The following is a 21,954-nucleotide window of genomic DNA, read 5'->3' on the forward strand; positions in this document are numbered from 1 at the left end:
GTACTGTACAAGCTTCTGATGAACAGACAGATGTTTCCATTTACATTATGCACATCAAAAAATGTGATTTGAATTTACATGAATTTAAAAGATTGGACCCTCACAAAATGCCAACCATGCAGCTCTAGCTTCCTGTACAAAGCTAGTAAGAAAGCAGTAGCATTCTACAAGGCAATAAGTTCTGGTACTGAGAAATCATGTGGAAATGAAGAATACTGGTATACAAATGGAATAGGAACAGTGCCAATTTAATTGTGAGACTTTTCACTATATTCCAAGTACCTATTCTGTTTGGAATCAGTTGTTAGCAAGTTTAGTAGAGAGTTGAGTGTGAAATTCTTACAGATGCTCATAATTTTATAATTTTACTCAAGAAAATCAAATTTGAATTCAGTAAATTCTTAGTCTTTTCATCGTTAAACAATGCAACAAATACTATTACATGCACAGAAGAAGAAAGCAACACGATTATTAAAATAATGTTCCAATTTAAACTATATATATACACAAATACTATCTGAAATTCTAGTGTGACAGAATGGCAAAAATATAGTTTCTGCTCTCTCAAAACAGGAAAGAGAGAGAAAATAGCTCTGATTTCTGGGAGTCACAAAGCTGATACCATACTTGAAACAGATATGTAAATCTTTCTAATTTAATTATACAAATATATCCAATGACCCAATCATTTGAACTGATATCACAATATTAATAGTCGAGATCATTGATTCATCAATCAATTCAAAAAAATAATGCAGTCAGCAATATTTTTAATGATACAATTGTAGCGATAATAATAACATGGACTGCTAACATGCCAATATTTACTTCCCATCCCTGTACAAATAGGCAGTTTGTTAGGACACTTCAGAGGGCAATGAACTTTCAACCGCCCTGCTGACTCTGCAGTCATATGCGACCAGACCAGGCAAGGAAGAACATTTTCTTGACTATGAATATTCCATGGATCAAGATGGGTTTTACAATTTACTTCCTCATTTTATTTAATTAACTACCAATCTCTAACTACCAAATGCAAGATGCCAAGTCAGAGTCGGAGATGTATAGCATGGAAACAGACCCTTCGATCCAATTCGTACATGCCGACCAGATATCCCAACCTAATCTAGTCTCACTTGTCAGCATCCGGTCCAGATCCCTCCAAACCCTTCCTATTCATATACCCATCCAGATGACTTTTAAATATTGCAAAAGTACCAGCCTCCACCACTTCCTCTGGCAGCTCATTCATACACGTACCACCCTCTGCATGAAAAACATATGCTCTCTAGTTCTGGACTCCCTCACCCCAGCGAAATGACTTTGTCTACTTAGTCTATCCATGCCCCTCGTGATTCCATAAACCTCTATAACTCACCCCTCAGCCTCTAATGCTCAAGGGAAAACAGTCCCAGCCTATTCAACCTCTCCCTATAGTTCAGATCCTGGCAACATCCTTGGAAATCTTTGCTGAACCCTTTCAAGTTTCACAACATCCTTCCGATAGGAAGGAGACCAGAACTGCACGCAATATTCCAACAGTGGCCTAACCAATGTCCTGTACATGACATCCCAATTCTTGTACTCAATACTCTGACCAATAAAGGAAAGCATATTAAAACACCTTCTTCACTATCCTATCTACCTGCGACTCCACTTTCAAGGAGCTATGAACCTGCACTCCAAGGTCTCTTTGTTCAGCAACACTCCCTGGGACCTTACCATTAAGTGTATAAGTCCTGCTAAGATTTGCTTTCCCAATATGCAGCACCTCGTATTTATCTGAACTAAACTCTATCTGTCACTCCTCAACCAACTGGCCCATCTGGTCAAGATCCCATTGTAATCGGAGGTAACCTTCTTCGCTGTCCACTACACCTCCAATTTTGGTGTCATCAGCAAACTTACTAACTATAGCTCTTATGCTCACATCCAAATCATTTCATGCACTGGAGTAACAGTCCACTAACATAATCTTGATGACAATGCTGTTGGACTCCTTAAAATCCCCCTGAATTTGCCTTTATTTCAGTGATGCCCAGAAATATGAAACCGAAGACAGAAAGCTTTAAGAAAAATTTCTTTAGAAACAGAAACGAACACATGCCATTCTAAAAAAATTAAAAACTTGATCTAAAATTGTTTAATGTGTCGTCACATCTTCATGACACTGTACTCATTTGGCTATAAATTCTGTGTCTTATGATCTTATTTTCACAACCACCTGAGGAAGAAGCAACACCTCAAAAGCTAGTGCTTCCAAATAAACCTGCTGGTGGACTATAGCTGGTGTTGTAAGATTTTTTTTTTAAAACTGTGTCCACCCCAGTCCAACACCAGCACCTCCAAGTCACAAGAATTCTGAATATCTTAGTCAATTCATTCAACAGAAGGAAAATACAGTAGAATCAGATTCAGACTCAATTGATCAAAACAGATCCTTGATCAAAATTTACACAGTCTAAAACATACATATGGGGAATAGTCACTTGAATATCCCAACTCAGCACAATAGGAACAGGAAAATAATGGAAAGAAGTATAGATGAGGAATCAGCTGTCAGATCTCTGTCAGGTGTAGTTTATGAACTGAATGTGAGATGGACATGCATGGAAAGCTTTAAATAACATGTTCTCTACCAAGTAGTTCCAAAACTGTTTGATTGAGTCCTCACTAACATGGTACAGTTGGCCAGAATTCCAAAATCTGGAGTGGGCAGAAAGCAAAGGCACAGGGTGGACAAAGTCACACAAACCACGGATCTTAAACTGTGCCACACAAGTGTCAGACAATGACTGTCTCCAACAAGAGATAATCTAACCATCTCCTCTTCACATTCAAAAGGCAATACAATCACAAACCCTCACTATCAACATCCTGTCAGTTATCACTGACCAAAAATAAATTTGACAAGCCACACCAATATAAACTTATGTATTTTGATATCATTTTATTTAAGTTGGATTTTGGGGTTAGCGCTTATTGGTTTTCTGTGCATCAGAGGTTAGTAATTAATTTGCAAGTATTTCTACAGCCAAAATTATTTTCAGAAATCGTTTGAGAGCACCACTGTAGCAGCATTTATGGGTTTTTAAAATTTACTTTAGGATGTTTTATCACTGAGAGGTAGAGCCCTCACTGATTACTTATTATATTTAATATCATTCTTTGATTTAATATTGATTTAGAATTGTAAACTAGGAACTGTGAGCTAAAGATGACTTTTGTACCTTGGATAGCAGCTTATGTTAAAAGGAAAATGGAATAAACAAGTTGTTTTTTTTATTCATAAGGCCAGGTGTGAAAGTTAATTGAAGTTTAGTTCCTGGTAAAAAAAAAGCTCTGCAGATGCATTGTTACCAGGGAGGAGGCTATGTTTAAATAGACAGAAATTGGTTATTAACAAGATCAGGTTATTAACTTGGGAACAGGTTCCAGCAAGTCCAGAAAAGACCTTATGCTCAAGCAGATGGCAGATGTTGAAGAGTGACTGGGATCTCATGGAGCATGTGGTCAGAGTTGGAGTTTTGGACTGGACTTTGTGAAAAAGGAATGTGGGACATTGATGCTACAGCTTGAAAATGTGAAAGCTCCCTACCTTGCATCGCTTATCTTGGAAGGTCAGAAAATAAAAAAAAAACTAAGTATTACTGCCATTATCCAAATGAACTGTAACTGGTGACCCCGATTGAGATTTGCAGAAAATCATCATCTATGCCTGTGAAACAACACTGTAGAACCACTTCAGTAATGTGTCCACTTCTGTCATTTTCTTTTATTTATTCCATAACTGTTTGTTTGTTGATCTGTCTTTTGTGTGAATGGGGCTGTAAAACAAAGGGTTGGGATTTAAAGCATAGACCAATTAAATTACTTGTTATTTAATTTGCTCTACTAACGTGATTGCATTGTTAACAAATGCTCAGTCCTTTGTTTAAGCTATAGACTCGGAATCAGTTATTGAAAAAGGCTGGTTAAGAACTCCTGGGGTCAATTTAGACAGTCATTGAAGGTTTTAATTTTACTTGTAGCAAATCCAGATGTAGAAAAGCTTATTTGGTTCAACTGTCTGTCTGCATGTCATAATACATAGCAAGGTAAACCACTGTACTTTAAGGTATGTGAGAAATTTCCAGATCGTTTTTAAGCTTAGGGGAAACACTCATATCTTTAGAGAAAAAGGCTTTGTTTTCAGTTTTATTTTGAGCAGTTCCACAAAGTCCTTGAATGGAGATGGTTACGTAGAGTAGGGTTCTTGAGAAGAGGAGAATATAGCAAAACTATGTTACCTTAGCGTAAAGAGTTAGTGGCATTCTCAAACCAGAAGTGTTGGGTTAAAACCCTGAAAGCTGAATACATTTAAGCCCAGGTATGATACCTCCAGGAAAAAAGTGTTCAATGTTTCCAATTTGCAAAGTTAAAAATCGCATAACACCAGGTTATAGTCCAACAGGTTTAATTGGAAGCACTAGCTTTCGGATCACTGCTCCTTCATCAGGTGGTTGTGGAGGACACAATTGTAAGACACAGAATTTCTGTCTGATGGAAGAGAGTCTAATCTGAGTGGGATGGATCTTTGATTATGAAGGTTGCTTTCCCAAAGCAGCGGAAAGTATAGATGGGAGAATTTCGGTGTCTTACAATTGTGTCCTCCACAACCACCTAATGAAGGAGCGGTTCGCCAAAAGCTAGTGCTTCCAATTAAACCTGTTGGACTATAACCTGGTGTTGTGTGATTTTTAACTTTGTGCACCCCAGTTCAACACCAGCATCTCCAAATCCAATTTATAAGTTAGAGTTACAATTATCTTAAGCTTATCAAGGTGTTAGAAAAAAAATCCCTGGGATATAACTAGGGGTGCATTTGATTTGATTTGATTTATTGTCACATGTACCTAGGTTCAGTGAAAAATTTCTTGCTTTGTATAAAAAAAACTGGCATACAAAGTGCATTAAGGTAATAGAACAGAGTGAAAAATGAGGGAAGAAGCTGTTCTTGAATCTATTCATACGGGATACCTTTTATACCTTCTGCCTGATGGAAGAGAGTATAACCTGAGTGGGATGGATCTTTGATTATGAAGGTTGCTTTCCCAAAGCAGCGGAAAGTGTAGATGGGAGTCAATGTATGGAAGGCTGGTTTGTGTGATGGACAGGGCTGTACTCAACTCTGTGTAGTTTATTTGCAGTCTTGGAAAAAGCAGTTGCCAAACCATGCCGTGAAGCATCCAGATAGAATGCTTTCTATGGTGCATCTATAAAAATTGGTAGAGCTCTTGTGGACATGCTGAATTTTTGCATACAGTACAAGGGATATTGCTTAATTTTCAAATTTGTAAAGGAGTGCTTTGTGATGAATGGGCTTTTACTGTGTGTTAAACACACTTTTACTGTGTGTTTAAATATCTTTGTAGTATTATTATGGTGAATAAATCATTTGGCTTATACTATTTTTTGGTTAATAAACTTCTGCTTTATTGTTAAAACAAATTGTGCAACTGTGTGTATAGGTCAGCAAGACCACCTAATTGTAACCAAAACATGATCTGTCAGTCCAGATTTGAGTCTGAGATTTGATTTGTCCAGTACTGGGATCACAACAATGCAAAGATAGCCTGAGGCTACAACAGGTCAGAGGTTAGGAACACTGAGGTGAGTAACTCATCTATTGACTCCACAAATGCCTGTCCATCATCTACAAGGCGTACGTCAGAAATTTGGTGGAGTACTCTCCACTTGCTTGGATGGGTGAAGCTCCAACAATACATAACAAGCTCTAACTCACCCAGAACTAAGTAACCTACATGACTGTCATCCACCAACTTCAACATTCATTCCCTCCACTATCAATGCAGTCATAGCAGTGCATGTCACCTATACGCCCAGAACAAATAAAAAACAGTACAATTTGCAAATGAGACACACTATCCCATCAATTACACATTCACTGAATTGGCAAACGTAAAACTGTTGCAAATGAGTGGGAAGAGTGAAGCCATTCTACTCCACCTCACCTAGTTGAAACACAATCTCCACATAACACCATCTCCACACAACTATTGAGGATGAGAAACAGCCTTCATTGCTTGGCAGAACAACCCAAGATAATATGTTGAGGCAGTAGCATTTCAACAGCTCAAAGCTGACATCCAAAGTCAAATCTTAAAGACAAGTTAAATATAGTGGGAAGAGAAAGCGAGAGAGAGAGCGAGAGAGAAAGAGAGAGAGAGAGCGAGAGCGAGAGAGCGCGAGAGAGAGAGAGAGAGCGAGAGCTGGAGAACACAAGAGAACGAGTACGCGACGGTGAGACAGAGAGACAGCGTACAAGATCGAACAATATGCTGACCATCATGACATGCAAAAACATTTTGAAACCACCAGGACCATGTAGAGACCAAGTTCAAATGGACGAACCCTGTCCTCAACTTCAGGAACATGACAACTTGCTCTTCAGAAAGGGAGATAAATCTTGCTGTGGTAACTCAGGCACTCCAGCTTGTCCACTGCACAGTAAATTCTGCCATGCATTCCCCTGGAATCCTGGAGGTCTTATCTTTAGACTTCCAAAAGGAAATATATTCATTGTTGCCAGGCAAGAAAAATACTTGAGGATAACACAATACTTTCCATTGCATTTAGTCAACTTGTTCAAAGCATGTGGCTTAATACGTCACAAAGCTTTGGGTTTTGTGCTACAAAGATTAAGATGTTCAAGAAACTTCATCTCAATCTAATGACTTCAATGATATAACAGCAACAGTATTTATGTGAAAGATCTGATACAAATGCCTTCTGGACATAATATAGCACAGTAAATTATTGCCACTTGTATTTATGAAAATACCGTGAAAAAAGTGTATAAGTCGCCATTTTAAATACAGAATTTATAAACAGAAATAATTGAGACAAAGTTAAGACAAAGCTCATTTTTTGTTCCCTCCTAGGTCCTGGGTTTCTGAAGTGGCTACGAAATGATGCCACCAAAGATACAAGGAGGGAGGATCAGAGCTACAATGCCTCCACTGCTGACAGAGCCTCCCACCGCCACCACAAAGACCTCAGACAGCACCCACCACACCATCACTGACAAAGCCAAAGCAGCACTGCCAGGAGAATGGAAAGGATCCACCAAGCCACTGATTCCGAAGCCATGTATCAAGCACTTCCACAGCCAGGAGATTGTCCCAATTCCTAAGTACTAGGTCCCTCCCAACCCCGGAGGACCACAGGACCATCCAAATTCCTGCGGAAGCGGAATCACCATGCAACCTCGTGGCCATGACTTGAGCAACGGCCATGGCCATGAGGAAACGGACAAGTGCCACTGCCACAGCAACTCTCTGCAACCTCCCTCTTTCATCATAATCGCAAAAAAGAAGAAATAATGACTTTGATACGAAAGGAAGAAATAAATAAAAAGGAGGCAGTCGGCCAGGCACACAGGAGCAGACAGGCCCAGGAGACGAAACACTTCCTACACTGCTGCCACTATCTTGACATGGATTAAGGTTGCAAGATAGCCTTCTTTACAATTTACAGTTTTTTTGACATTGATTGGAGTTTAGCATCTTGGGCATAATTTAAACTGACTGACCGAATACAAATTTGTTTTTGTATCCTGGCAACCCAGCTAATTCGACCAAATGTTACATTGTTACCATGTTCAGAACACTTGATGCTGTGTCAGGTAGTTCAGTACCCCTTATACGTTCAGAATACTGTACATATCCATAAATTGGAAATTTCACATTTGATAAGGACTGCAGTGTCCCTGCCCAGTCCACAACATATTTGCAAGTCAACATCTCTCTCCTCAACTCTGCACAAAAGAAACAATGTGTGCATTCGAAATTTGGCATAACAAAATTAATTACAACTCATTTGGACATCCATATATTCCACTTGCCATATAAGCTAAGAGACTCGAATACACATTTAGTACTTCCCATGCCTTGGCAGCCTCTCAAAAGGCCACCATTATCAATTAGAACTAAAACTGGCAACAGCTCCACCTTCTATAAACAGTGGCAGTAAGTGTTTGACAACGACTCAACACTGTCTGGAAAGCAAATAGCATCTCTCCTACCAGTTCTTGTTTTCTCAACTTTCAAATTGTCAATGCTCCAAGGAGGACAAAGGCAAAAAAGACTTGAGAGAAACTGAAGCTCTTAAAAAGCAGTGGCATTCACAGTGAAGGGGAGACAGGGCTAACAATTGTTTAAACTGGCAATCCTGCCTTATAGGATATCCTAGCCAATGTGCCCATAAATCTGTATTCAAAGATCAGAAGAATCCTGTGATACTGATTAAACATCATCCACATATAAAAGCACAGCCAATGTTGATGACTTCCAAAATCAAAACTTTGAAGAATTCACCATGTTTAGACAAGTACATACAAGCCAAGCCTTCATTCTAGCAATCATGGCACAGTATATTACAGCACCAAGAACTGAAGTTATGGAGTCATAGCGTCATGCAGCATATAAACAGTCCCTTTGGCCCAACCAGTCCACAGTGACCATGTTTCCAAACTAAACAGTCCAACCTGCTTGCGTTTGCCCAATATCTCTCCAAACCTTTCCTTTTCATGCACCTTTCCAAATGGGTTTTAAATACGATTACTATATCTGCACCCATCACTTTCTCTGGCAGTTCACTGGACGTACTGCCACAATGCAGGTTTTTTCAATGCCCTTGAGTTCTTCTCCAGAGTGGGGGTAATTGGCCAGGTTCCAACTAGGCTGGGTTTGAAAGGTTTATTGGGGCCTTTTTTTGTTTACTGCTAACAGATAACACCTCTGGTCTAAGGCTTTCATGTCTTAAATAAAACTAGTATAATCAAAGGTGAGTAGCCAGCTAGCTATGTAGCTATCCTTCGTTTAGAGTTTTTGATTCAATTCAGTAGCAGTGTGCGTGAAGAAAGACTGCTGGCAAGTCCAGCCGGGCGCTCTCTCTCTTTCTCTCTCTCTGACTTAAAACCTGTAAGCTCTGGTTTGTTTCATTTTTACACTTTGTGCTCAGGGATGTGTTTATTGGGACTGTTGCAAGTATTTTCAGAACACCATCATTAAGTCAGGATAGTCTGTCCTGTTTTGGATAGGATAAGTTATCAGGTATTCTATTTTCTGTTCTTTGTCTTTCATTTATTAATTTTGTAAATAAACCTTTTGTTTGAAACTTGGCAGTTGGATCAGCTAATTCACTCCAGGAATAACCACTATACACATACCTAAAACTAACAGCAAAATTGCAGTCTGGGCTGCCTGTTTAAAAATGTTTTAAAGGGTCAGGTCTGTGTAAAAAAAAAATTGCCCCTCAAGACTTTTTTAAACCTTTCTCTTCTTACCTTAAAAAATGTCCCCTAGTTTTGAATTCACCCACCCTAGGGAAAATACCTTTTCTATTCACCCTACCAATGCCCCTCATGATTTTATAAACTTCTATAAGATTAGCCCTCAACCTTTACAGTCTACTTTTAAATCTCAAACCCTCCATTCCCAGCAATGTCCTAGTAAGTCTTTTCTGAATCCTCATCTTCCTATAAACACGACAACCAGAACTGCACATAGTATTCCAGAAGAGGCCTCACCAAAATCCTATATAACCTCAACATGTTGTCCCAACTCCTATACTCAAAGGTCTGAGCACTAAAGGCGAGTGTGCTAAACACCTTCTGAACCACCCTGTCTACCAATGACACAAATTTCAAAAAACTATATACCTGGGCCCTCAGGCCTCTCTATTCTATAACATACCAAGGGCCCTACCATTATTGTATAAGTCCTGTCCTTGTTTGTATTGCCAAAATGCAACACCTCACCTTTATCCAAATTCAACTCCATCTGCCACTCCTCAGCCCACTGACCCAATTGATCAAGATCTCTTTGTAATTTTAAATAATCCTCTTCACTGTCCACTATACCACCAAGTTTGGTATCATCTGCAAACTTATTAACCACGCCTCCTATATTCTCAGCCAAATCATTTATATAAATGACAAACAAAAGAGGACCTAGTACTAATCCCTGTAGAACACTGCTGGTCACAGGCGTCCAGTCTGAAAAACAACTCTCCACCACCACCCTCTGTTTCCTACCATAAAACCAATTTTATATGCAATTGGTAAGCTCATTCTGAATCCCATGTCATCCGACTTTAGTAGTTAGTCGACCATACAGAACCCTGTCCAGGGCAAAGTAATCAACGTCTACCACTCTGCCCTCAATCTTTTTGGTTATTTCATTCAAAAAAACTCAAATCAAGTTGAGACATGATTTTCCTTGCATAAAACCTGCTGACTATCCCTAATCAATCCTTGATTCTCGAAATGTATGTCTGTGACCTGAAAATCCCTCCCTTCAAATCACGGTTATCTTCAAGACTAAATCATTAGAAACAGAATTTTGAACTAGCTGTCATTTCAAAACAAGTAGTGCTGGACGGCAATTTCCATTATTACTTGCATTTAGAAAAACGTGTTCACAACTTGAGCAAATACTATATCACAGGAAAAAAAAAATCAATATCATTTCACTGCACCAATAGTTGCTTAAACCACCATTTTAATACAGACAATTTGTTTCTGTTGCATACAGTGGAGCCGATATTTTTATTTTGAACCTTGACAGAGAAACATTGCTTGGGCTAAAACAGTTGTATTCGTAGCCTCTCCACAGTTACATCCTGTGCCTAAATATAAATCTACAATGCAAATTGCCTTGACTTCATGTTTTTAAAAACTCAAATATGAATAGTTAATGCTTGGCAATTAACTATTATATCTACTATTAAATCGAACAATGCCAATAAAAGAGAAATTGAAATTTGATATCTTTTCCACAAAGGACATTCAAAACTGGCCATCTGAAACAGACTTTATTAAAATTGGAACTGGAAGAACAATTATTTCAGTGAACAGATATGCTCAGTAAGATACAATTGACAATGTCAACCACTCACCATGCTCTTCCGATCCACTTGGTTGACATTCTGGAAACTGACTTTCAGAAGGAACACTAACTGTTCGAAATAGTAGCCTTGCTCTACATGATTCTGCTCGCCGTTCTTGCAGCAGCAATGGATGAATCTGGAAAGAAAAATACAGTCTGATTCTTCAAGCCCACAAGAGAATAACATCTTGACTGGAATATCTTCTTCATCAGTCAACTGTGTCAATAAATTTTTACAACAACTGGGGGATTCATTGGGTCTTTATCTGCCTTCATGCAGTTTAGGCTATCAAAAGCATCTAATGCATTTTAATTACAGATAGGTCATTGAATTTGATGCAACAGCTAAAGGGAAACTCAAATCTGAAGTGTCATATGAAAAATGCATATGCGGACAACAGCTGTCTTTAATTGTTCCTGTATCTGTAGGCAAAATATAAAAGTTTAAACTATGAAATAATGAATGCATATCGAGTTGCTGGTTAGGATTTGCCTCCATGTTCAGTTTTATTAATATTTACTTCAGAATGAGGAAAAAAATGAATTCCCAATTTTTGCTCCAGTTCTTCTTGGTTTTCTGTAAATTCACTCCTGAGATTTTAGTGTCAGCAACAAGGCGAGCATTTATTGCCCATTCCTAATTGCTAACGAGAAGGTAATGGCAAGCCACGTTCTTAAGCTTCAAGAGTACATGTTGTGGAGGTACAGCCAGAGTGCTGTTTGAAAGGGAGATATGGGAGATTGACCAAACAATAGATAAGGAATGTCAATAGTGTTCCAAGACAGGATCGTGTGAAGTTTGGATGGGGATTTGCAGGTAGTGGTTTTCCTACCCATCTGATTCCCTGGTATGCTAGCCATAAAGTTCACAGATTTGGAATGTGTCATTAAACAAGTCTCGAAAGTGGTTGTAGTCATAGCCAATTGCTCTTGCTATGCCATTTCAGAGGGCAATGAAGAGTCAATCACACTGCTGTAAGTCCAGAGAGTCATATGTATGCCAGACCATGTGAAAATGGCAGATTTTCCAAATATCAATAAAGTTTCATGGTTATCATCGCTGAGACTAGCTTCAGATTTTATGAAATCACCAACTGCTGTCATGGGAGTTGAACACATGTTCCCAGAGCATTAGTCCAAGTTTCTGAATCGCTAATTCAAGGAACATTACTACTACAGCACTGTCTCTCCATAAATGTATATAGTAGTGGGCAGGTTACAAGTATAAGGAGCTGGCCACAACATTTGCATTCTCTGTCCAGCTTAATAGCTAGATTTTATATGGCTTGTCCATAAATTAAGCTTCTCGTCAGTCAATGGTCAACCCCAGGACCTCAGTAGTGAGAGATTCAACTGTGGTAATGCTGAATGTCAAGGGAAGACAGTTCGATTCTCACTTGTTGGAGATAGTCATTATTTGACATGCGTGTTGCAAATGTTAGCTGTGAATTAAAAGCCCAAGCCAAATGTTATCAAAGTCTTGCTGACCTGCAGACAAAGATGGCTTCCAGCTGAGGATCCCATGCAATCAGCAGCAAACATCCCTAACCAAAACCCGTTGTATTGAAGAAATGATCATTGATGAAGTGGCTGAGATGATAGGGCTCAGAGCACTATGCTGAGAAACTCCTGCAGTAATATTCTGGGACTGACATATGGGCCTCTATCAACCACCACCTTTATGCCAGATATGACTCCAACCAGTGAAGAGATTTCCCCCCAGATTCCTTTGGATTCCAGCTTTACTGAGCCCCTGGATTCCATACTCAGTTAAATGCTGCCTTCTTAAAGTTGCCATGAAGTTGTAAAACATGGACTATTAATGTTTAATGGCATCAGCTGATTTAATACCTCAGATTTGCTTTTCAAAGAAAACAACTCTAAATGAGCCAGTGCACTGTCTTAAAATGACTGCGGAAGCCAAGTGACCAGCAAGCTGGCCAAGACACACGCAAATTACAAAATGGAGCCTAAATAACATCTCAGGGAAAGATTCACATTAAGAAAATTAAAATAGAAATCAGATAACTTTCTACAGAAGTAGTCAGGCACAAAAGGAACCACACCAAAACTCAATATGCAAAACAAAGGTAGAAGTAGGACCTCTATTTTAATGGTATCTCGTTAGTTGTCAAAAGCTATGATTATAAACTTGTGGGTGGGTAACAGAAATAGCAACATCAAAATATTCTATTGGATGGAGGAGATAGGAGTTCTCAACAGTGTTTTCAGGCTCAAACCTATCTGTTCAAGTTGGAATACATCAGAGATGTTGGAATACATCAGGGAAATTTTAGAAAAAAATAGCAAGTTCAGCTGAGAAACCAGCTATTGCAGAAAAAGGACTGATTGCAGTTTAAGAGCTGTCTTCAGAGGATCTCAACCACAAATATATTGAAACAGGCCCTTTCTCTTTCTAACTCAAAATCTCTGACTGGTTTGTTTCTGTATAACTTTAAACAAGATTTGGAGATGCCGGTGTTGGATTGGGGTATACAAAATTAAAAATCACAACACCAGGTTATAGTCCAACAGGTTTAATTGGAAGCACACTAGCTTTCGGAGCGACGCTCCTTCATCAGGTGGTAGTGGAGGGCTCAATCCTAACACAATTTATAGCAAAAATTTACAGTGTGATGTAACTGAAATTATACATTGAAAAATTGATGGTCTGTTAAGCCTTTCATCTGTTAGAATACAGTGATAGTTTCACTTCTTTCATGTGTAAATCACAAAACCTTTTTTTAAAATTAAAAAGTTGTATTCTCGGGTTAGCTGTTAACAATGGTGATAGCTAAACAATATATTGAAAGTGCTGGCCCCCTGTGTTCTCTGTCTATGCCATGATGTTTAGATAGATTCTAATCTAATAAGTGAGATAACAGAGTTTTACATAAATTCATGCATTTTTGAGCTCAGAGTTCGACATGAATGCATGCAGTTTTTGAGCAAAGTACAATGTAACTCTGCAAGTACAAATTCACCCCACAAAATATATGTGTGCATGTGGGTCTTTGTCTGTCTGTGTGTGTATCTGTCTGTCTGGGGTGGGGGTTGAGAGTGTGAGAAAGTGTGTGTGTGTGTGTGTGTATATATAGTGAGTGCAGAGTGTCTTAGGTCTGTGAGAGGGTGCATGAGTGTGTGTGGGAGTGTGTGTGTCTGTAAGGGTGTGTGGGTGCCTGTGCGTATAGGAGTGCCTGTGAGTGTGAGTGTGTGCGCGCGTGAGAAAGAGCGAGGGAATGTGTGCGCGCATGAGAAAGAGCGAGGGAGTGTGTGGGAGTGTGTGCGCGCGTGAGAGAAAGTGTGGGTGTCTGTCTGTCTGGAATTGACTACGCTGCACTCCCTCAATAGTCAGGATGTCTTTCCTCAAATTTGGAGACCAGAACTGCATACAGTACTCCAGGTGTGGTCTCACCAGGGCCCTGTACAGCTGCAGAAGAACCTCCGTGCTTCCATACTCAATCCTTCTTGTTATGAAGGCCAACATGCTATTAGCCTTCTTCACTACCTGCTGTACCTGCATGCTTACCTTCATTTACTGGTGTACAAGAACACTCAGATCTCTCTGCACTGCCCCTTTACCTAAATTGATTCCATTTAGGTAGTAATCTGCCTTCCTGTTCTTGCCACCAAAGTGGATAACCATACATTTATCCACTTTAAACTGCATCTGCCATGCATCTGACCACTCACCTAACCTATCCAGGTCAACCTGTAATCTCCTAACACCCTCCTCACATTTCACCCTGCCAGCCAGCTTCGTATCATCAGCAAATTTGCTAATGTTATTGCTAATACCATCACGATGACTGCATTGGCGCCACCTCGTGCTCCCGCAAGGAGGATGAGCAATTCATCAACTTCACCAACACATTCCACCCTGACCTTAAATTTACCTGGACTATCTCTGACACCTCGCTCCCCTTCCTGGACCTCGCCATCTCCATTAGTGACGACCGACTTGACACTGACATTTTTTACAAACCCACCGACTCCCATAGCTACCTGGATTACACCTCTTCCCACCCTATCTCTTGCAAAAATGCCATCCAGTATTCCCAATTTCTCCGCCTCCGCCGTATCTGCTCCCAGGAGGACCAGTTCCACTATAGGACACACCAGATGGCCTCCTTCTTTAGAGACCGCAATTTCCCTTCCCACGTGGTTAAAGATGCCCTCCAACGCATCTCGTCCACATCCCGCACCTCCGCCCTCAGACCCCACCCCTCCAACCGTAACAAGGACAGAACGCCCCTGGTGCTCACCTTCCGCCCTACAAACCTTCGCATCAACCAAATCATCCGCCGACATTTCCGCCACCTCCAAAAAGACCCCACCACCAGGGATATATTTCCCTCCCCACCCCTTTCCGCCTTCCGCAAAGACCGTTCCCTCCGTGACTACCTGGTCAGGTCCACACCCCCCTACGACCCACCCTCCCATTCTGGCACTTTCCCCTGCCACCGCAGGAACTGTAAAACCTGTGCCCACACCTCCTCCCTCACCTCCATCCAAAGCCCTAAAGGAGCCTTCCACATCCAACAAAGTTTCACCTGCACATCCACCAGTATCATTTATTGTATCCGTTGCTCCTGATGTGGTCTCCTCTACATTGGGGAGACTGGGCGCCTCCTAGCAGAGCGCTTTAGGGAACATCTCCGAGACACCCGCACCAATCAACCAAACCGCCCCGTGGCCCAACATTTCAACTCCCCCTCCCACTCTGCTGAGGACATGGAGGTCCTGGGCCTCCTTCACCGCCGCTCCCTCACCACCAGACGCCTGGAGGAAGAACGCCTCATCTTCCGCCTCGGAACACTTCAACCCCAGGGCATCAATGTGGACTACAACAGCTTCCTCATTTCCCCTTCCCCCACCTCATCCTAGTTTCAAACTTCCAGCTCAGTTACTGTCTCCTTGACTTGTCCTACCTGCCTATCTTCTTTTCCACCTATCCACTCCACCCTCTCCTCCTTGACCTATCACCTTCATCTCCTCCCCCACTCACCCATTGTACTCTATGCTACTCTCTCCCCACCCCCACCCTCCTCTAGCTTATCTCTCCACGCTTCAGGCTCACTGCCTTTATTCCTGATGAAGGGCTTTTGCCCGAAACGTTGATTTCGCTGCTCGTTGGATGCTGCCTGAACTGCTGTGCTCTTCCAGCACCACTAATCCAGTATTTGGTTTTCAGCATCTGCAGTCATTGTTTTTACCAAACTGTGTGTAGTTTTGGTCTCCTTACTTGAGAAAGGATGTACTGGCACTGGAGGGGGTGCACAGGAGGTTCATTAGGTTGATTCTGGAATTGAGGGGATTGGCTTTTGAGGACAGCTTGAGTAGATTGGGATTAAATTCACTGGAATTCAGAAGGGGGGGGGGGGAAATCTTGTAAAAAACAAAATTATGAAGGGAATAGATAAGATAAAAGTAGAGAGGATGTTTCCACTGCCAGGTGAAACTAGGATAAGAAGGCATAGCTTCAAGATTAGAGGGAGCAGATTTAGGACTGATCTGAGAAGGAACTTCTTCACCCACAGGGTTGTTAATCTATGGAATTCCTTGCTCAGTGAAGTAGTTGACCCTACTTCAGGAAAAGTTCTTAAAGCTAATGTACTTTTTTTTTAAAAACATTAAAGTAATTAACAATAAGGTGAGAGTGCAGGTAAGTGGATCTGAGTCCACAAGATCAGCCATGATCATACTGATTGACTGAGCAGGTTCTAAGGGCTTACTTCTGCTCCTAGTTCTTATGTTCTTTGGACAGAGTTAACAGTTCAGCTTTTATGATTTATGAGGCAAAGATACTGATGTTTTAGAACTCTCAGGATACACCTAAAGAAAAAAGAGCGAAAACAAATCTTGATGGAAGCCAAGGAGAACTTCTACAACCAGGTCCAGATGTCCTGGAGAAACAGAAACCAACTCTAGAAGAGTTGCCAAGCAACCTCCAGTTTTTAGCCCCCCCCCCCCCCCCACCACCATCTCTTCTAAATCAAGTCTGTCTAGCAAATAAAAGTAATAAACCTCATCTTTTATCTCTTCAAAGCTTTGCTTAGCTCTCTTCTACAGGTTGTTAGGTTTCTCAGTAACCAGCAATTAAGTTACAGCCCACATTGATGTTGAACAATTCAAACAAATGAAATGTTCTTTAAAAATGGTTTCCCAAGATTTTCAATCCTGAATATCTAAATAGTTCAATATTCCATATCCTTGTAGCCCTTAAACATTATGTATTCCCAACACCTGCTTCGGCCTCGAAAGAAAAAGGAATTGTCAAAGTTAATTTCCCTTTCATAAAATAGTGCTGACTGATTAATCATTTTCAAAATAACATTAGCCTTGTTATAAAATCCCTAATATTAGATTATTTGCATCTTTCCTACCACTGATGTCATATGGACCAGTGAACAATCAACACTGACATCATATTAACCAGTAACCTGTGTTGTTACTCTTACCTTGTCTTGCAGAGACTGTAGCTCTGTCAATCTACAGAGACAGAAATCTGGAAGGCTGACCCACTATAATTGCAGCCATCTCTTATAAATCCTAGGATAAATCTTAGGAGTAAACGATGACAAATCTTCTATTAATAGTTTTTTTTATATGCACTGGACAAATTAACTTTTAATTTCCTCATTCTTTATATTGGTTCCCCACTTTTGCAGGATATTTATTTGCATCTTCCATTTTCTGGCACGTTTGAAAAATGTTATAACTCCGCCATTTTCTTATTCTCCTGCCTCTGCCTGTGGTGGACCTACAAGTAAAATCACTTCTCTTCCATTTTACTTGCCTATAAAAGCTTCTATAACCAGTTCTGCTTTTCTTCTTAAAGGAAAGTTTCTTCCTATATTCTACTTTCTCTGTTTGTCAATTTCTTGGTTATCATTTACTGATTTCTAAAAGTCTCCCTCATGCTCCAAACAAGTGTCTACCCATGAAGTTAGCTAGTGATGCCACCACTTTCAGCAACTTGCTGAATTCACTTAACATGAAGTGAGAAGGCATTAAGTGTCAAATGTTGTCACACAAGGCAGTGACTTATGGGCTATAACATATAATAACTCAAATACATAATTAATAGTAAAATAAAGTATAAAAATGGCAATCTCTAGAAATACCACATAGATAAATATACATTCAAGAAATTAGTTAATAACCATGTTGGCAGGGGATTCAGAGCAGACAGTTTTTGTTTATGAGCTTCAAATTCAGCTTCTTGTGATCAAATCTTCATTTATCCATAACAGAAAGTTACACGTTTATAACTTTCTGTTATGGATAAATGAAGATTTGATCACAAGAAGCTGAATTTGAAGCTCAAACAAAAACTGTCTGCTCTGAATCCCCTGCCAACATGGTTAATAACTAATTTCTTGAATGTATATTTATCTATGTGGTATTTCTAGAGATTGCCATTTTTATACTTTATTTTACTATTAATTATGTATTTGAGTTATTATATGTTATAGCCCATAAGTCACTGCCTTGTGTGATCCTATGCTTTCAAAATTCTTTGGTTTTATGTGAATATTTTCAGATCAACTCAAAATTTCATTCAATATAACAGCATCAAGCAAATGGACAATAAATACAATGTAAACTATTTTAAGCATAGACCCTTTGCATATCTATGATAATTATCAGACATCTATGTAGGTCTTCAACACCAGAAGGAATAATGCTGCTAATGAAATTAAAGACCAAATTGATTTGCTTAAGTAAATAATAGCAGTGTGACTTAATTGCAACCACACAGCTTGAAATCATATCAAACAAACTGTACCAGACCATAAGACACAATGACTCATGTAAGACTGCCACAATATATGATGGAAATAATATTTTAAGCAGTAGTTCATATTAAAATCATTTCATAGGTAATTCAATATATTACTGAACAAGGAGAGAATAATGCGCAACATATGCAAATCTCAAACACTAATAAGTGTGTAGTGGAATTACCATGAATTGCTAACTGCGGCAATGTACTTGAGTTCAGAAGATTCTGGTTACAATTTTACTTATATATATTGTTAAATAGGATCTGGAATTAGAGTAGAAACATACAGCTTTTATTGTTGGCTTATCTGATGTGTTTTGCTTAAATACACAGACTTGTCGTAAGATTTAATCCCATAATTCTTCTTTCAACTACAAAGTTGGAAACTGGTACTTGGAAATACTGCAGCCTTCTTCAAAACAGGATATCACTACCTAGATGGAAACCATTACTAGAAGATTAAAGAATCAAGATTGACTCCACTGACAACATATCACTAGACTAAACTTTTTCAAATTCATAGGCTAACTGAGTCTCCATTCAAAAAATGAAAAAGAAATCCATTTGAAGCATTGTTATCTAAAATCACTGGCCATCGTATTGCATTTTAACAGGACTCACACAGTGAAAGATCCATTAAGCACCAGGAAGTTTTATTTTCAGTATAGCAATACTCATTGCAGCAATTCTCACACTGTTCAGTGAAACATGTTACCATGGCCTCTACATCTGTATGAATGTCCCTCATTAATAAATGATGTTGTACAAAACATTCTCTTTGTAATATCATTTTCACATCGTTGTCAGAAGCAAAAGTGGGGCACAATGGTGGTCAATAACCTCAAACTTAAAAACTTATGCAGACGACCAATAAACTTAGTTATTGGTATTTAGATTAAAAAAGCTGGCATAACATTATTTTTCTGGATGATCTAGGGAAGGACAATCTTTCTCTTGTTATTCTAGCTTCAATTTGAAAGCCTCCAGTGTTGATTCCGAATCTCTCTTCTGCACCTAAATAAGTAAATAGTTCTTCTATAATATGGTGGTTGTGTCCTTGTGCAACCTCGCATTAGTTCAGAACCAGGGAGTCACAGTTTAAGGATAAGGGGTAAAACTTTCAGGACTGAGATGAGAAAAGTCTTAACCCAAAGATTGGGGAGGCTGTGGAATTCACTATCACATAAGGTGACTGAGATCAAAACAATGAAATGTTTTCAAGAAAGTAGAAGAGTTCTTGTGCTGTAGGTTTGTTCACGGAGCTGAAAGGTTCATTTTCAGATGTTTCATCACCACGCTAGATAACACCAGCACTTCACTCGAGGCTCACTGATGATGTTATGTCCCACTTTCCACTTATGTGTCTTGATTTCTTAAGGTGGGCGATATCACTTCCGGTTATTTTTCTCAGAGGATTGTAGATGGGGTCCAAATAAATGTGTTTATTGATGGAGTTCCAGTTAGAACGCCAGGCCTCTAGGAATTCTTGTGCACATCTCTTAGTTTATCCTTAGATGATGTGTTGCCCCAGGCAAAGTGGTGTCCTTCTTCACCTGTATGTAAGGATACTAGTAATAGTGGGTCATGTCTTTTAGTGGTTAGTTGGTGTTCGAGTATCTGGTGGCTAGTTTTGTGCCTGTTTGTCCAATGTAGTGTTTGCTACAGTCCTTGCACAGTATTTTGTAAATGACATTAGTTTTGCTTGTTGTTTCTATTGGATCCTTTAGGTTCATTAGTCACTGTTTAAGTGTGTTGTTAGGTTTGTGGGCTACCATGATGCCATGGGATCGGAGTAGTTTGGAAGTCATTTCAGAGTTATCTTTGATGTAAGGTAATGTGGCTAGAGTTTCTGGGCGCGATGTGTCTGTTTGGGATTGTCGTTTAGGAATCGGTGGACTGTTTTTCTTGAATACGCTATATAGGTATTTTTCTTCTGCTGTTCGTAGTTCCTGGGTGATGCAGTGTGTTGTGGCTCTTTGAAATATCGTCCTGATGCAGCTCTGTTTGTGGGTGTTGGGATGTTGCTTCTTTGATTAAGTGTTTGGTCTGTGTGTGCCATCAGGATAAATGAACACCAACTAGCCACCAAAAGAGATGACCCACTATCATTAGCATCCTTATATACAGACAAAGAAGGACACCACTTTGACTGGGACAACACATCCATCCGAGGACAAGTAAACAGAGATATGCACAAGAATTCCTAGAGGCCTGGCATTCTAACTGGAACTCCATCAATAAACACATCGATTTAGACTCCATCTACCATCCTCTGAGAAAAAGAATCAGAAATGATATCGCCCACCTTAAGAAACCAAGACACAAATAGAAAGTGGGACATAACACCAGTGCTTCACTGGAGGCTCACTGTTGATGTTACCTAGTATGGTAACAAAACATCTGAAAAACGAATCTTTCAGCTCAGCAAGCAAACCTACATCCAAAACCTCAACTTGAGCTAAAAAAACTTCTCAAAAATCACTAGTTCTTGTGACTAATGGGATCAAAGGATATGGGGGAAAAGGACAGAATTAGGGTATTGAGCAGAATCGAAGGGTCAAATAGCTCAGTGCTGTGAGGGGCATAGAAAAGGTGAATAGCAAAGGTCTTTTCCAAAGGGTGGGGGAATTCAAAACTAGAGGGTATATTTTTAAGATGAGGAGAAAGATTTAAAAGGGACCTGGGGAGCAACCTTTTCATACAGAGGGTGGTTCATATGTGGAATGAACTGCCAGAAGAAGTGGTAGATGCAGGGACAGTTACAAAATTTAAAAGATATTTGGTCAGGTCCGTGAATAGGAAAAGGATTTTTTTTTGAGGTATGGGCCACATGCAGGCATGTAGGACTAGATTAGTTTGGGCAACTTTGTTGGCATGGATAAATTGGACCTAAAGGTCTGGTTCTATGCTGTATAACTATTTATTTCAGGCACACCAAAGCCACTTAAAATTATTTTTGAAACAATTAAAATGGGGAGTATTTTCTTTCAGTGATGTTAACTGAAGGGTGAACATGAGCAGGATTTTTCCATTCCTGAAAAAGTCAAGCATTCTTACGCTCATGAACAGGCAAACAAGTCATCTAAAAATTAGCATCTCAAACAATGCAGGAAGTGTATGGAAGTTCTGGAATGGTAATTAAACTCTTGACTATACAACTAAATGAAATAATCTCAATTTACACATTTTTCCAGCAGAGGGCACAGATGAGTA

General features: G+C 39.6%; 1 protein-coding gene across 4 annotated transcripts in view; it reads right to left on the reverse strand.

Annotated features, from left to right (window-relative positions):
• The window catches only part of LOC140469406 (disabled homolog 2-interacting protein-like), a 705,419-nt gene that overhangs the window by 577,766 nt on the left and 105,699 nt on the right, over positions 1–21,954 (reverse strand). For all 4 annotated transcript variants that reach the window (XM_072565892.1, XM_072565890.1, XM_072565891.1 and 1 more), the window contains exon 3: positions 10,963–11,089. In XM_072565892.1, the coding sequence (XP_072421993.1) occupies positions 10,963–11,089 (127 nt within the window). The remainder of the gene's footprint in view (positions 1–10,962; positions 11,090–21,954) is intronic.

Source organism: Chiloscyllium punctatum, chromosome 49, assembly GCF_047496795.1.
Source record: "Chiloscyllium punctatum isolate Juve2018m chromosome 49, sChiPun1.3, whole genome shotgun sequence".
Lineage (NCBI taxonomy): Eukaryota > Metazoa > Chordata > Chondrichthyes > Orectolobiformes > Hemiscylliidae > Chiloscyllium > Chiloscyllium punctatum.